Source organism: Carcharodon carcharias, chromosome 8 (genome assembly GCF_017639515.1).
Source record: "Carcharodon carcharias isolate sCarCar2 chromosome 8, sCarCar2.pri, whole genome shotgun sequence".
In the NCBI taxonomy this organism is placed as follows: Eukaryota; Metazoa; Chordata; class Chondrichthyes; order Lamniformes; family Lamnidae; genus Carcharodon; species Carcharodon carcharias.
The window spans coordinates 21,941,093-21,955,300 of record NC_054474.1 but is presented as its reverse complement, the minus strand read 5'-3'; the positions used below and the strand labels follow the sequence as shown (position 1 = coordinate 21,955,300).

Below are 14,208 nucleotides of genomic sequence, written 5' to 3'. Positions count from 1 at the left end.
AGTTGAAGAGGAGTGTGAAATTTTAGATATAAGCACAGTGAGAGAGGAAGTACTGGAGGTACTGGCATCCTTGAAGGTGGATAAATAACTAGGACCAGATGGATTGTATCCCAGGCTGTTGAAGGAAGCCAGGGAGGAAATAATGGATGCTCTGAGGATTATTTTCCAATCCTCACTCGATATAGGTGAGGTCCCAGAGGATTGGAGTCCTGTGAACATTGTACCATTATTTAAAAAGGGTGTGAAGGATAGACCAGGAAACTATAGGCCAGTGAGTCTGACTTCGGTGGTGGACAAATTATTGGAAACAATTCTGAGACACAGGATAATCTGTCACCTAGTAAGGCATGGATCATTCAGGGGTAGTCAGCATGGTCTGGTTAGGGGAATATCATGTTTTACTAACATATTAGAATTTTTTTGAAGAAGTAACAAGGAGGATTGATGAGGGTCTTGCAGTGGATGTTGTCTACATAGATTTCAGTAAGGCATTGGACTAGTTCCCCAATGGTAGACTAGTCAGGAAAGTGAGATTTCATGGGATACAGAGGAAGGTGGCAGGTTGGATCCAAAATTGGCTCTGTTACAGGAAACAAAGGATGATGGTCGATGGGTGTTTTTGCGAATGGGAAATGGTTTCCAGTGGTGTTCCACAGGGCTCAGTGTTGGGGCCCTTGCTGTTTGTTGTATATATTAATGATTTAGATTTAAATGTGGGAGGCATGATTGGGAAATTTGCAGATGACACATAAATTGGTTATGTAGTTGAGAGTGAAGAGGATAGTTGTCAACTCCATGGTTTGGTTGAGAGGGTGAAGAAGTTGCAAACGGAATTGAATCCAGAAAAGTGTGAGGTAATGCATTTAGGGAGGGCAAAAAAAAGCAAGGGAATACTAAATAAATTGGAAGTTATCGAGAGGGGTTGAGGAAGTGAGAGAACTTGGAGTTCATGTCCAAAGATCCTTGAAGGTGGCAAGACAGGTGGACAATGTGGTCAAGAAAACATATGGAATGCTTTCCTTTATTGGGCGAGGTATTTAATACAAATTCAGGGATGTAATGATGGAACTGTATACAGTGCTGATTATGCCACAGCTGGAATTTTGTGTACACATTATAGGAAGGACCTAGTTGCTCTGGAGTGAATGCAGAGGAGATTTACAAGAATATTGCCAGGCCTTGAAAATTGCAGCTATGAGGAGAGTTTGAACAGGCTAGGGATGTTTTCTTTAGAGCAGAGGAGGCTACAATGTTGTACAAAATGATGAGGGGCCAAAATAGGGTAGACAGAAAAGATTTGTTTCCCCTAGCTGAGGGGTCAATTACCAGGGGGCATAGATTTAAGGTGATTGGTTGAAGCATTGGTTGAAGGATCTTTCACCCAGAGGTGAAATTCATTGCATAAGTTGATGTTTGTTGGATCCTGGTCCTTAGTTTTGTTGGATCCTGGTCTTTAGTTTAATTGGACTAATAGATCCGGGTTGCATGCTTGTTTTGGGATGGCCAAGTTGGTACCATAGATGGAGTAGATCAGCAGACGGTTCTTATGCAGAACGCATTCTATTTATTTACAAAGGAACTCAGCAGTTACCTTTGTGTGCTTACAACTCAAACCCTGTCTCTGCTTTACAGACTCTAACTCTAGACTACTAAGGTAGCCTGCTCTACTACTGAATACTAAGATCATGTGATCTTCCATTATAACATTCTTCTTAAAGGTATATTCCACATCAGTTTACCACATCCCTTCCCCTTTACTCAGAAATACATTTCACAGTTACAATTACAATTTTTCTCAAAATAGCAAATTATTTACACAGATAAGAAATTTACAAATTCATTCTTTCTGGGGGTTTCCTTATACATGTAGAACATCTCAGCTCTACAGCTTTGTCAGGAACCTCCTTTTCTGGTGTTGTCTGAACATCAGGTTCTTCGGTGGGCACCTGCAAATCTGTTTCCTCAACTCTTGCAGGTACAGCCAACCCTTCAGACACATCTGTACTCAGTTGAGTTCTTTCAACAGGAGATGTTGACACAGTTGTGAACACTGAAGAAATCATTTCCTGATACTTTGTTTCTCTCCTTGTTATATGATCTATGTTTCCATATGACTTGTTCTTCCACTTTCACATGGTAAGAAAGAGGTCCACTCTGCACTTATTTCACCTGATAACCACTTGGGTCCTTCTCCAAAATTTTTTACATATATCATTTCTCCTACAGTAAACTTTCTGTGACGACTATGCCAGTCATGTCCAGTTTTCTGACTTCCCTGACTCCTTTCCACTTTTCCCCCTAAATTTGGAGTTATTAAGCTCAATCTCATTCTGAGACAACGTTTCATCAACAATTCTGCAGGTGTGAGGGGTAGTCCTGTAATGGAAAAGAAAACGTGCTAGCTTGGTTGCTATGGAGCCTCCGGTTAATTTCTTCATGCCTGTTTTGAATGTTTGAACTGCTCTCTTGGCCAGTCCATTCAAAGAAGGGTGGTAAGGTGAAGTTTTTGCTTGAGTGATACAGTTGAGGCTGATGAACCGTTGAAATTCAGCACTCATAAATGCCGTGCCATTATCTGATATGACCACTTCTGGTAGTCCGTTGATGGAGAAAGTTTGACGTAGCTTGTCAATTGTAGCAGAAGATGTTGGTGGCTTCACCTCATATATGTCCATCCATTTTGAGTAAGTGTCAACAATAGGGAGAAACATTGTTCCCATAAAAGGTCCTACATAGTCAATCTGTAATCACATCCATGGCCTACCTGGTCACTCCCAAGGGTGTAATGGAGCTGTTGACGGTAACTTTTGCACTTGCTGACACTGCATACAGCTTCTTACTAAGCTCTCTATTTTTCCATCCATTCAGGAAATACCTGGATGTGCACAGTGTAGGTCAATTAAAAAAGGCTTTTGTCCTTTTGGAGGAAAAATTGCATGAGATCCCCATAATAAGATACCATCCTGGCTGGTTATATCATATCTTCTGTGAAAATATGTTTTCATTTCATTAGATTCCTGTTCTGGTGACCAACCATGAAAAACTTGTTCTCGTACTTTGGAGAAGACCGGGTCTCACCTTGTCCAGTCCCTGATCTGTCTAGCACATACTGGGGATGAAGCTAAGAAGTTCAATAATAAAACGAGTTCTTAAGGAATTGGAACATTTTCATTTTCTTTCAAAGACAAACGACTAAGTGCATCAGCGTTTACAATCAGACTTCCAGGCCTGTGGATGAAAGTATACTCATATGGTGCCCGGATAAATGCCCATCTCAGTGTTCTTGCTGAGACTATGGGTGGTATAGCCTTGTCCTCGCTGAACAATCCTAGCAAAGGCTTGTGGTTCAAAACGATAGTAAAATGACGACCGTGTATCTACTGGTGAAATTTCTGGACACCAAAGATGGTTGATAAGCCTTCTTTTTCTATCTTTGAGTATCCATTTTCCACTGTGTTGAATGTTCTTGATGCATATCCAATAGGTCATTCTGATCTATCGTCCATTCGATGGGAGAGCACTGCTTCCACTCCACAGAGTGATGCGTCACATGTCAAAACTAACTTTTTTCTTTGTTCAAAATGTATTCAAAGGGTGGATGAGTTTAACAGTTGTTTCACCTTTGTGAAAGCTTCGTTCTGTGATATTTGCCAAGAACAATTCTTTCTCTTGAGTGGGTAATTTAGGGGTGCCAGTTCTATCGACAAATTAGGCAGAAGCGTCCATAATAATTAATCATCCCCAATAATGATTTGAGCTCGGAGGTGTTCTTTGGCACTGGTGCCTCTCTAATGGCTCTCACCTTTTCCTCAACCGGGTGCAGACCCTGTGAATCTACCCTGTGACCTAAATAAGCTACCTTTTTCGCTTGGAACATGCAATTTTCTTTTTTTTTAAACGCAGTCCCACCTCTGAAAAACATTTCAAAACTTCTTCCAAGTTTGCCAAATGCTCCTTTTCAATGATTCCTGCCACCAGAACATCATTTAAATAAACTACAACGTGAGGCAATCCCTGCAGTAAACTTTCCATTGTTCTCTGGAATATGGTGCATGCTGAGGATGCACCAAAAGGCAAACGGGTATATTGGTACAACCCTTTGTGTGTATTAATTGTGACAAATTTCTGGGAGGCCTTCTCTAACTCCAATTGTTGATAAGTATGACTCATATCAAGCTTTGTGTAGGCGGTTTCACCTGCCATCTTAGCATAGAGTCTTCAATTTTTGGTATAGAGTGTCTGTTCAACTTAGACACTTAATTAACAGTCAATTTGTAGTTGCTACAGATTCGAACATTTTGGACAGGTTTAAGTACGGGGTCTATTGGCGCTGCCCATTCTGAGAATTGCGTAGGTTGTATAACTCCCAGTTTCTCTAATCCATCCAATTTGGCATCTACCTTTTCCTGCATTGCATAAAGTGCTGGTCTTGCCTTCAAAAATCAGGGGGTAGCATCTGGATCCAAATGAACTTTTTCTTGTAGTCCCTGGATCTTCCTGAGTTCATCGTAGAAAACTGAGGCGTATTTTTGTAGTAGTTCAGGTAGCCCACTGGCTCTCAGCTGGAAGATCTCAATCCAATCCAATTTAATTTCTTTCAACCAGTTTCGTCCAAGGAGGTTTGGCCCCTCACCTGCTACCACTATCAAGGGTAATTTTACTGATTGACTTCCATACAGTACAGTAACCCTGCTTATGCCTTTGATTTTGATGTCTTCTCCCATGTAAGTTTTCAATTTGGCACCTGTTTTTTCCAAAATTAATTTACATTCCCCATAATTCAGGTATTTAAAGGTATGCTCATCTATTACCATAATGGAAGCTCCCTGTGTCCACCTCCATTCTGAAAGGCCTATCATTCACCCTCACTATTACATAGATAGGTTCTGTTCTTCCTACCTTTAAATTATACAATGAATAAATATCTGAATCTGCTACTTCAGGCACTTCCACGTTATGGATCTCACAGGATTTTTTCTTTTGATTGAAAATCTGCCTGATTGTATCCTTGCAATGTCTCATGAGGTGTCCATTTCAATGACAGTAAAAACATTTGAATTTTTAAAATTTCCATTCGTTACAGGGTTGTCTGCTTTCACTTCTGTTACCATTATTCCATGTTTTTGCTGCTACGTCATTTCTTTTTATTTGTCTGCAAGCAGTGGCTGCTTTCCACGTCACATCAGAGCTACGCATTTTTGCACCCTTTTTGGCTGGAGATCCCCACCCAACATGGAGGATGGCGCCACTTGGTGCTCCCTGTATGGCTTTCGAGTTCCTCACTGTGCTTTCCGTGGCCAGTCCTTCTGAAAATCCAAATTTGTTTCAGACAGTAATCTCTTCTGAATTGTATCTTCATTTATACCACACACCAAATGATCTCAAAGCATATCATTTATAGATGTGCCAATATTTTTTTAACAGTTTCAGGCTTTCCACATAACACTCAACAGGCTCCACCGGGGCTCTATTTCTTAAAATAAATATGAACCGTTGTATCATTACCGAGGGCTTGAGCTGGTAATGACTCTTCACAAGGTTCACTAAGTCATCCAAACTTTTTGAATCCAGGGCACTGGGTGCCATCAAACTTTGAATCAATCCATAGGTCTTACTCCCACACATGGATAAGAGGATGGCTCACCTCTTCTCCCCCTCTGCAATGCCGTGAGCTTGGAAAAAGAATGCAAGGCATTCAACATAATGAGACCGATCGTCCACAGTTGGGTCAAAAGGATCAACTCTTCCAAACTGTAGCATGCTTTGAGGAGACTGCTTCGACGATTAGGATAGAAATTCTACTTACAAATACCGTGTGATGTATGGCCCAATTTTGGTTCACTTGAATTCTTTCATCACTTTTTCTTGCTTTTTCGTGCTTTTTTCTCTCATCATCAGTTTGTTGGATCCTGGTCCTAAATTCAGTTAGATTAATGGATCTGGGTTGCATGCTCGTTTCAGGATGACCAAATTGGTACCATAGATAGAGATCAGCAGATAGTTCTTATATAGAACACATTCTATTTATTTACAAAGGAACTCAGAAGTTACACTGGGGGGGCTTACAACTCAAACGCTGCCTCTACATTACAGACTCGAACTCTAGACTACTCCTACTGACCACTGATACTAAGGTATCCTGTGCTATTCTTCTATTGGGTACTAAGATCATGTGATCTTCAATTATAACATTCTTCTAAAGGGTATATTACACATCAGATTACCATAGTGGTTGAGGCTGAAATGCTCAACTCATTTAAAAGGTACCTGGATCTGTAAGTGCTGTAACCTGCAAGGCTACGAACCAGGTGCTGTAAAGTGGGATTAAAATGAGTGGCTGGTTTCTCATTTCTCTTTTTTTGTTGGCGCAAACATGATGGGTTGAATTGCCTCTTTCTGTACCATAACTTTTCCATGGTTCTCTGATGGTGCCAGGAACGGGATCAGGAAACCAGCATGCCAGCTGGTTCTGGTATTTTCAGGCCTTGTCTGCCTCCATTCCAGATCATGTTGGGGCCTAAAATTCCTGCCCATGGTTCTTGTAACCAGGCCACAAGTGTTATGGAGGGGAGCCCATCTACAACACAGCATGTGACTACACCTGTACCCAGGCAGGCAGGGAGGGCTTCTAGGCCTGCCTGGAGCATGCCCCCACCCCTTGGCCTGCTGTCAGCTGTCCGCCTCAGGGAACCTAAATTGTCCCCCCATCAGTGTTGGAAATTGGAAGACAACTAGGAAATTCAGCTTGGTCTCCTTTAATTTGAGTTAACAAGTTTCTTAACAAATCTAACAAGCTACCCACTCCTGCAACAAAATGGTTGGTGTCGGGAATGGGGTCAGCAACTATCACACTGGCTGACTCCCATATTCTTGGACCCTAACAACTTCTGTTCTCACCACAGTGGGGTCCGAAACCCCTTTCCATAGATTTCACTGCACAATGCTGGAAGGACAGCATTAGAAATATTCTCCTTCATTTACACATTGTAATTGTTAAACACCAAGAGGCGGTAGATTACATTAATACTTGAAAATATTCAACCTGAATAAGGTTAAAAAAAATGATGCCTCTTACCAGAAATGCTTCCTGCAATTGTTGTGGCTACAACTGGAGTCTGACGCTTGCTCAATTTTGCTAGAACTTCAAACAGTAGACCATCCCTTGCCATAGCAAACAGAATGCGAGGTAAAGGGAACATGGAGCCCAGCAGGCTGTGGAGAAATAAATCAGAATTAAAAGCAAAATGCTGACTAAAAAGAAAATAAGAGACAGCTAGTGCTCACCAAATTTCTTGCCAGTCAGTACAAGTACGTATAACAGAATTGGATGACACTGATGGATGACTGGAGAACACTGCATAGGAAACTTTTGAATATAATGTTTATTCCATGAACAAGGGGCCTCAGACAGGTCCACTACTTTCCTGTGTGTGTGCAAAGATGAATTGTAAATTTACTTCCTTTCCAATTACTACTTGATGAAAAAACTTTTATTTAACTTTATACACAGTGGAAAATATAAACTATTGAACAACTTCAGGCCTTAATGGAAGAGAATTTATCTCTTTTCAAATTAAGCCCACATTAAGGAAAGGATGCAAAAAGGGCATTGTAGTATTAACAAGCAATTAACAAGGTTTTTTTTCCATCCCCCTAGAGTATATATATGTCAGCAGTTTATAAACACAGTGAACTAAATTTTAAGATGATGATAATAATGTAGCTTTGGGGGAATTAAATGAAAGGACAGTCTTATGGTAGTTTACATGCTGCACCATTTTTGCAATGGTTTACACTAAGAGGGCAATATGGGTCTACATGTGATATAGCACAATATATACAAGTCTGGTGTATAAAGTACAGTAATAAATGCATTTCTTGAATATGTAATGCAAGAAACAATATGCACTGTTAATGCACTTGAAGAACAAGGGTCTTGATATGCCAAAAATAGTGATTTAAATTGACAATTACATTAGATTAAGCAACAAACTGTATTCTTTTCATACAATACCTTGTTGAAAGTGCACACAGGGAGCCCACAGCTACAAAGTATTTTGCAGCACTCCATCCAACATACTCAAAGGCCCCAGGGAGTGGGCTTTTTGTATCAAGGAGGTAGTAAGGCATCATAAGTGTAAGGGCAGCAGAAACTCCAAAGTAGGCCAAGAAGCAAATGAGAAGAGAAGCTATAATACCAATGGGAATGGACCTCTGGGGATTTTTCACCTCCTCACCTGAGGGAAATAATTTTTAAAAATCAGAATACAACAGAGCAAAATAGCATGAGATTCCTTCTAGTTCTTTTGAACATCCTTTTCCCTTCACAAACATTTCCTTCAACAAATGAAGGATCTGTCAATAGACTGCATTGTGACCCCCCACCCCCACCCCCACCCCCAATTTAACCAATAAAATGCAGATCCACAGGCTGAGATTACAAACGCCCAATACTGCATTCACAAATAACTACCATGGGCCACAACCACAACCACGATAATTGCACTCTCTTTTCTAGTGTAACCATCATAGCAAAATAACAACTTTAAAAATGTTGGGATAGATAATTCTAAAGATTCACAACCCTCTGAGTGAAGAATTCTTTCCTTATTTCATTCCTCAATGATCACCCCCTGATTCTGAGACTGTGTACCCCTCCTACCTCCAATCCCCCCTCTGTTATTCTAGGTTAACCAGACAGGGGAAAAAAAACTCTCACTGTCTACCCTACGAATCCCCTTTGAACCTTTTATGTTTTAATGGGATTATCTCTCATTCTTCCAAAGTCCATGGAGTATCAGCCCAATTTACTCAGCCCTCATCCCTCACACCCCCCTCACCCTCCAAAAGCTCCCTCCCTGATACCTCATGCCCATGCCCATTCACATGGGCCCTCACACACCCTATGCCAACCTCTGCTGTTCCACAGACCCCAAATGGCCCTTCATGCCCCCATGCCAAGTTCTGCCCTTCCACCCACAACCTACAGTCAGTCATGCCCCCTATGCCTAGCTATAGCACTTGAATGATTACTGAACCACTATACACTGTCTAGGACCAATGAATCTTACAGTGCACAGTGGGATAAAAAGATGCTTTAAAAATGTAATTTTTTTCATAAATTTCTCCTGTGTTGAAAAAAGTCATTTCACTACAAGCTAATAAAAGTGCCCTCTCATCCAGAACCTGTAAAATATTAGTAACAAAAACCAGAAATTCTTGAAACCAGTTAACCTTGGGTAAACTTGTGTAAACAAACATTGTGAAACTGACAGCAGAGATCGGAGACTCTGAGCTGTCAATCAAATAATGTTTTCTCTAAAACTCAAGTGTTTTGGTACTCTAATGGCTGCCTGGGATCTCAGCCAAGCATACATAATGAGGCTTGGCAGAGAGCCCAGACAACCATTAGAGTTATATCCCCAAAAACTGATAACATTGTGAAACACTGCCCTGGGTCTTGCTTCCCAACATCTAAAGAGTCGACGAAGAGCACATCCCTACCAACTCTGAGTGCCCCACAGCCAATTTGCACTCCAATGAGTGTTAAGTGTCTGCAGGTGGGACTTCTGCCCCTCACTCAGGAGGAAGTCTCATCTTAGAGAGTTGCCGGCAGCAGCTCTCCAGTCCTTGCAGCAACAGCTTCGCAGTGGACAGAAGAATAAATGCAGGAGGATGTCAGAGCCTAAGTCTGGGAACCAGAGGTCCAGGTAAGTTCAAGGGGTCCCAGGGCAGTGAGGGTAGGAAAGGCCTGTGGAGGACACGAAATGATCTTGGGGGAGAGGCCCAGAGGCCACCAGACCTTAATGGGGGGATGCCCGACTTCAGAAGGGAGCTTCTAATGGAGGCGCCACCCCCTCCCACCCCAGCCCCTCCCACCAGCCTGAGATGTAACTTTGTTGTTTATCGGCCTTCTCTCACGTAGGTTCAATCTTCTCATCAGCCTAAAAATTGAGGCTGGGTGGGAAACAGCCATTAAGTAGCAATTAATTGGCTACTTAAGGGCCTCAATTGGTGCAAGGGCAGGCTTCCTGTCCAAGGCCTTGGCTGTCCCAGCATAAAATTGCTGTGTGTTGAGGGTGGGCGGGCACCCAGAGCATATACTGTCCCCTCAATTTCATGCTCCCCCCATCCGCCGGTGGGGGAGCATAAAATTCAAACCACCATTTCCTTTTTGTAAAACCATGATGACTTTATCTGATCATACCCTGATTTTCTAAGTGTATTGTTAAGATTTTCTTCATAATAGATTCCAGCATTTTCCAGCTGATTGATGTCAAGCCAATTGGCTTGTTTTCCCTGTTATCCCTCTCCTTGCTTTCAGGGATAGAGCTGTTAAATTTTCTAACTTCCAATATGCTGGGACCATTTCAGAGTCTCGAGGAATTTGGAAGATCATAACCAGCACATCCACTATCTCTGCAGCCAAGTCTTTTAGAACTCTAGGATGTAGGACATTTAGTCCTGGGGATTTGTCAGGTTTTAGTCCCTTAAGTTTCTCCAACACATTTTTGCTACTGATATTAGCAATCTTAAGTTACTCATTCTTATTCACCCTATGGTTATCTTATATTTCTGGTATATAATTTGTTCTGCTGCTGTGAAGACAGACACAAATTATATGTTCAACGCCTGTGCCACCTCCTCATTCTCCATGATAATTTCTTGTGTTGCTGCCTCTAAGGGACCAACTTTTACTTTAGCTCTCTCCTTCCTTTTTACAGACTTGTAAAAGCTCTTATAGCCTGTGCTGGCTTATCCCTAGCAGTGAAAAGAAACATTGACAGTTCATAACTGAAGCACTCACGTATGAGGGGGTGTGAACCAGAAGAAATTCATCAGAGACGAACATAAGAAAGATGCGCTATAAACAAACTTAAATGGAATGAAAACAGAAAACAAAGCCAATTCATAGCAGGCTCATGGGCCCGTTTGTCAACACTGGCCAGGGTTTTCGGGTTCCGTCCATCGCGGGAGGGGAAATTTCTGTCCGAGGTCAACGCACCTTTGGCTGGTCCGTCAGATTTTCCATCCCACCCGTGACAATTCCTGCCGCGAGCAGGATCAGAAACATCCCAGCCATCGTTCTGATGGAGAGTCTCACGCAAAATGTTAACATACTGCATATCTCTTTTAAACATTTTTTAAAATTCATTCGAAGGATATGGGCATTGCTGGCAAGGCTAACATTTATTGCCCACCCCTATCTGCCCATGAGACAACTGAATGGCTTGTTAGGCTATTTCAAACAGCATTTAAAGTCAACCACCTTGCCTTAAGTCTGGAGATACATAAAAGGAAGTCCATGTAAGCACAGCAGACTTCTCTCAGTAAAGGGCACTGGTGAACCAAATGGGTTTTTATGACTACCATTGTTTCATGTTACTATTACTGGGGCAAGCTTTTTAATTCTAGATTTATTTAACTAATCGAATTTAAATTCCCCAGCTATCATTGTGGGGTTTTTATTTTTGTCTCTAAATCATAATGTAGTCCAGCAACATAATCACTTTGTTACCACACCTGATGTTACAGGCAGGGGAGAAGAGATAAACCCCCAGTTCCTTCCCTTCTGTCTTTAATCAGTGTGGTTTCATTTTGAGAAGATAGTTGTGTGTGTTTCTAAACCTCATGTTAGTGTGCAATCAATTTAAAAACACCAGTTTTGTGGGTTTAAACAAATAAAATTGTTTATTCACACACACAGCCCCAAAGATTGAAATGCAATGTCAGTCATACACCACACACTCCAGAAAGATGCAATTAAAGAAGATAATGCACTTGTACCAGTATTATACAAAAAGAAGGGTGTCCAGTGAAGAAGGAAGGAAGGAAGCTTTTCCCACTCCTGAATTGTATTTCAGATAAGCTCAGACAGCTGGGGTCAAATATCAGAAATGCTGCAGGATTCCTTCAAAGAGAAGAATGTTTGGCAGGTCATGTAGTCAGGCATTTGTAGCTGTTGTATCAGGATGTCCAATTTCTTTACAGGTGAACTCGGAGTTTTAGAATCAGGCCGGGAGGCTTTAAAGAAAAGTATTTTAAGCCTCTCGGTTCTTAAAAGGCAAAGGTGGCAGAGCCTTCCTATGCAACTATTGTCTTGTCAATGTTATCCTGCAGACTGACCTGATCTCTTCTGGGTTTTGGAATAAAAGGATTTCAGTATGAGAGAACCAGTTTCAGTCACATGGTCAACAGCCATTGATATACAATGGAAGGTAGATGATGATCTTTTACACTTAACTTGTAGACAACTGGTCTCATCAGTTTTCCTTTGTTGCATTGCAAACCTGGACACAGAGTCTAGAAGTCTGTTTTAGAGCAAGCTTTGAACAAAGGCAGGTGTTAATTCCACAATGGAGTGCTGTCTTGGAATGTCCATTCAAAGGGGAGACCCTACCCAATATGATGCAATTGGAAACTTTCTGGAATCTTAATAAGCTGTGTTGAAGTTGCAAAGGTTACCTGATCCCCTTGGCAACCATCTTAATAGTTAATCTGTCCACTTTTAAATAAATAAAGGCTCTTCTAAAAGTTTCCATACAAGCACATTCCATGTTTAAAGTTATGAATATGATTTGCCTTTTACTGGGCATGGCAGTGGTGTTCAAAACCTGCTTTTCTTTCAGATAGCTGACAGTTGTAGTTTCCTATTTAGTTCCAAAAGAACTTACCTGTAGTTGCAATGCAATCAAACCCTACAAACGCATAGAAACAAGTGGCAGCACCAGTCAGAGTGCCACTGAATCCGTATGGCATGAACCCTCCTGCTCCATAATCACTGGTTATGTTTACAGTTGAGGACAGATTTCTAAAGAACATAAAAGAACATATAAGCACACAATGTACACTAAAGCGTCCTTTTTTTTAATCATGTTCTCCCCGTCTCTGCTGTGACCCATGCTGTGGTATGGTCTCACAGGTGATAGCAGCCCTCCAATAAATACATCAGCCAAATGGCTACTCTTTGTGTGTGAATTTAGACAACGAGCATCAGCAAGCTATTTAGCTACAGGTACCACCATGATTGAGTATGATCTTGTCCTCAGCTGATGTCCACAAGATGCATTTTCACTGGACAGCAATCTGAAGTAGAACCCTAACCATTTCTTTTTTTCTCTCCTATGTTATCATTGGCACTTGGTGTCAAATGTAATTCTCCAGCCAGCAAGCTCAGACCAGTGAACCTGGGGCCTGGAACCTGAGTGATTCAACGACATGCAAAGGGCACAGATAAAGTAGTGTCCCTTGTTTATGTTAGTGGGAGGCAGCTGGCACCTGTGAATCTCATGCAGAAAGCATTAGTACTTCCAGTGGGGAAGAAGTTGAATTAGCCAAGGAAAGTTACATTGATTATGAGCATTATCATAGAATCACAGAATAATACACCGCAGAAGGAACTATTTGGCCCATTTAGTCTGTGCTAAATATGCTAACATATTTATTATATGTTAATTTTTGCTAATATTTGTGAAAATACTGACAGATTATCAAGTATTTTTCAAGCAATAGCAAAGATTCATTCAAGGTGGCAGTGGAAAATGTGAATGGAATGTCAATAGAGCACCACCCATTGAGATTTTATAACTTTTACACGTGCACGGAGAAAATGACCCATTGCCTTGGCACAATCATTCCACAGCTGTTGGCACATACCGTGTTTCTGCAGTGATGTTCAACAGCACGTCAGCATTAATGCTCCAGTTATAACTGTTTCCTTTAATGCAACCTCCAATAATGACAAATACAAGCACAAGGCCATTAATAGCTGTAAAGATTTTATTTACTGTTGTTGATTCTTTTGCACCAAATGACAGGAGACCTAAAAAGAAGAGGGCGTGAAGAACATTTCAGTTATCTGTTCATGAGGGCACTTTGATACATAAAGTTACACATAATTTTACAGCACTGAAAGAGGCCATTTGGTCCAACTGCTCTATTCCAGTGTTTATGCTCCACACGTGCCTTCTCCCACTTTACCTCATCTCCCCCTATCAATATGGCCTTCTATTCCTTTCGCCTACATGTACTTTAGGAGAATGAGAGGCGATCTCATTGAAGCGTATAAAATTCTGACAGGGCTTGGCAGGTTAGAAGCACAAAGGATGTTTCCCCTGCCTGGGACATCTAAAACCAGGGGACACAGGCTCAGAATAAGGGGCAGGTCATTTAGGACTGAGATGAGGAGGAGTTTCTTCACTCAAAGGT

The 14,208-nt window shown here is 41.4% G+C and overlaps 1 protein-coding gene across 1 annotated transcript in view; it reads right to left on the bottom strand.

Moving 5' to 3' along the window:
- Nucleotides 1-14,208, bottom strand: part of LOC121281414 (cationic amino acid transporter 2-like) — a 47,528-nt gene that overhangs the window by 13,154 nt on the left and 20,166 nt on the right. The window contains exons 4-7 of the mRNA XM_041194357.1: nt 13,657-13,822; nt 12,675-12,811; nt 8,015-8,237; nt 7,076-7,212 (exon numbers count right to left, since the gene is read on the bottom strand). Coding sequence (XP_041050291.1) covers nt 7,076-7,212; nt 8,015-8,237; nt 12,675-12,811; nt 13,657-13,822 — 663 coding nt within the window. The remainder of the gene's footprint in view (nt 1-7,075; nt 7,213-8,014; nt 8,238-12,674; nt 12,812-13,656; nt 13,823-14,208) is intronic.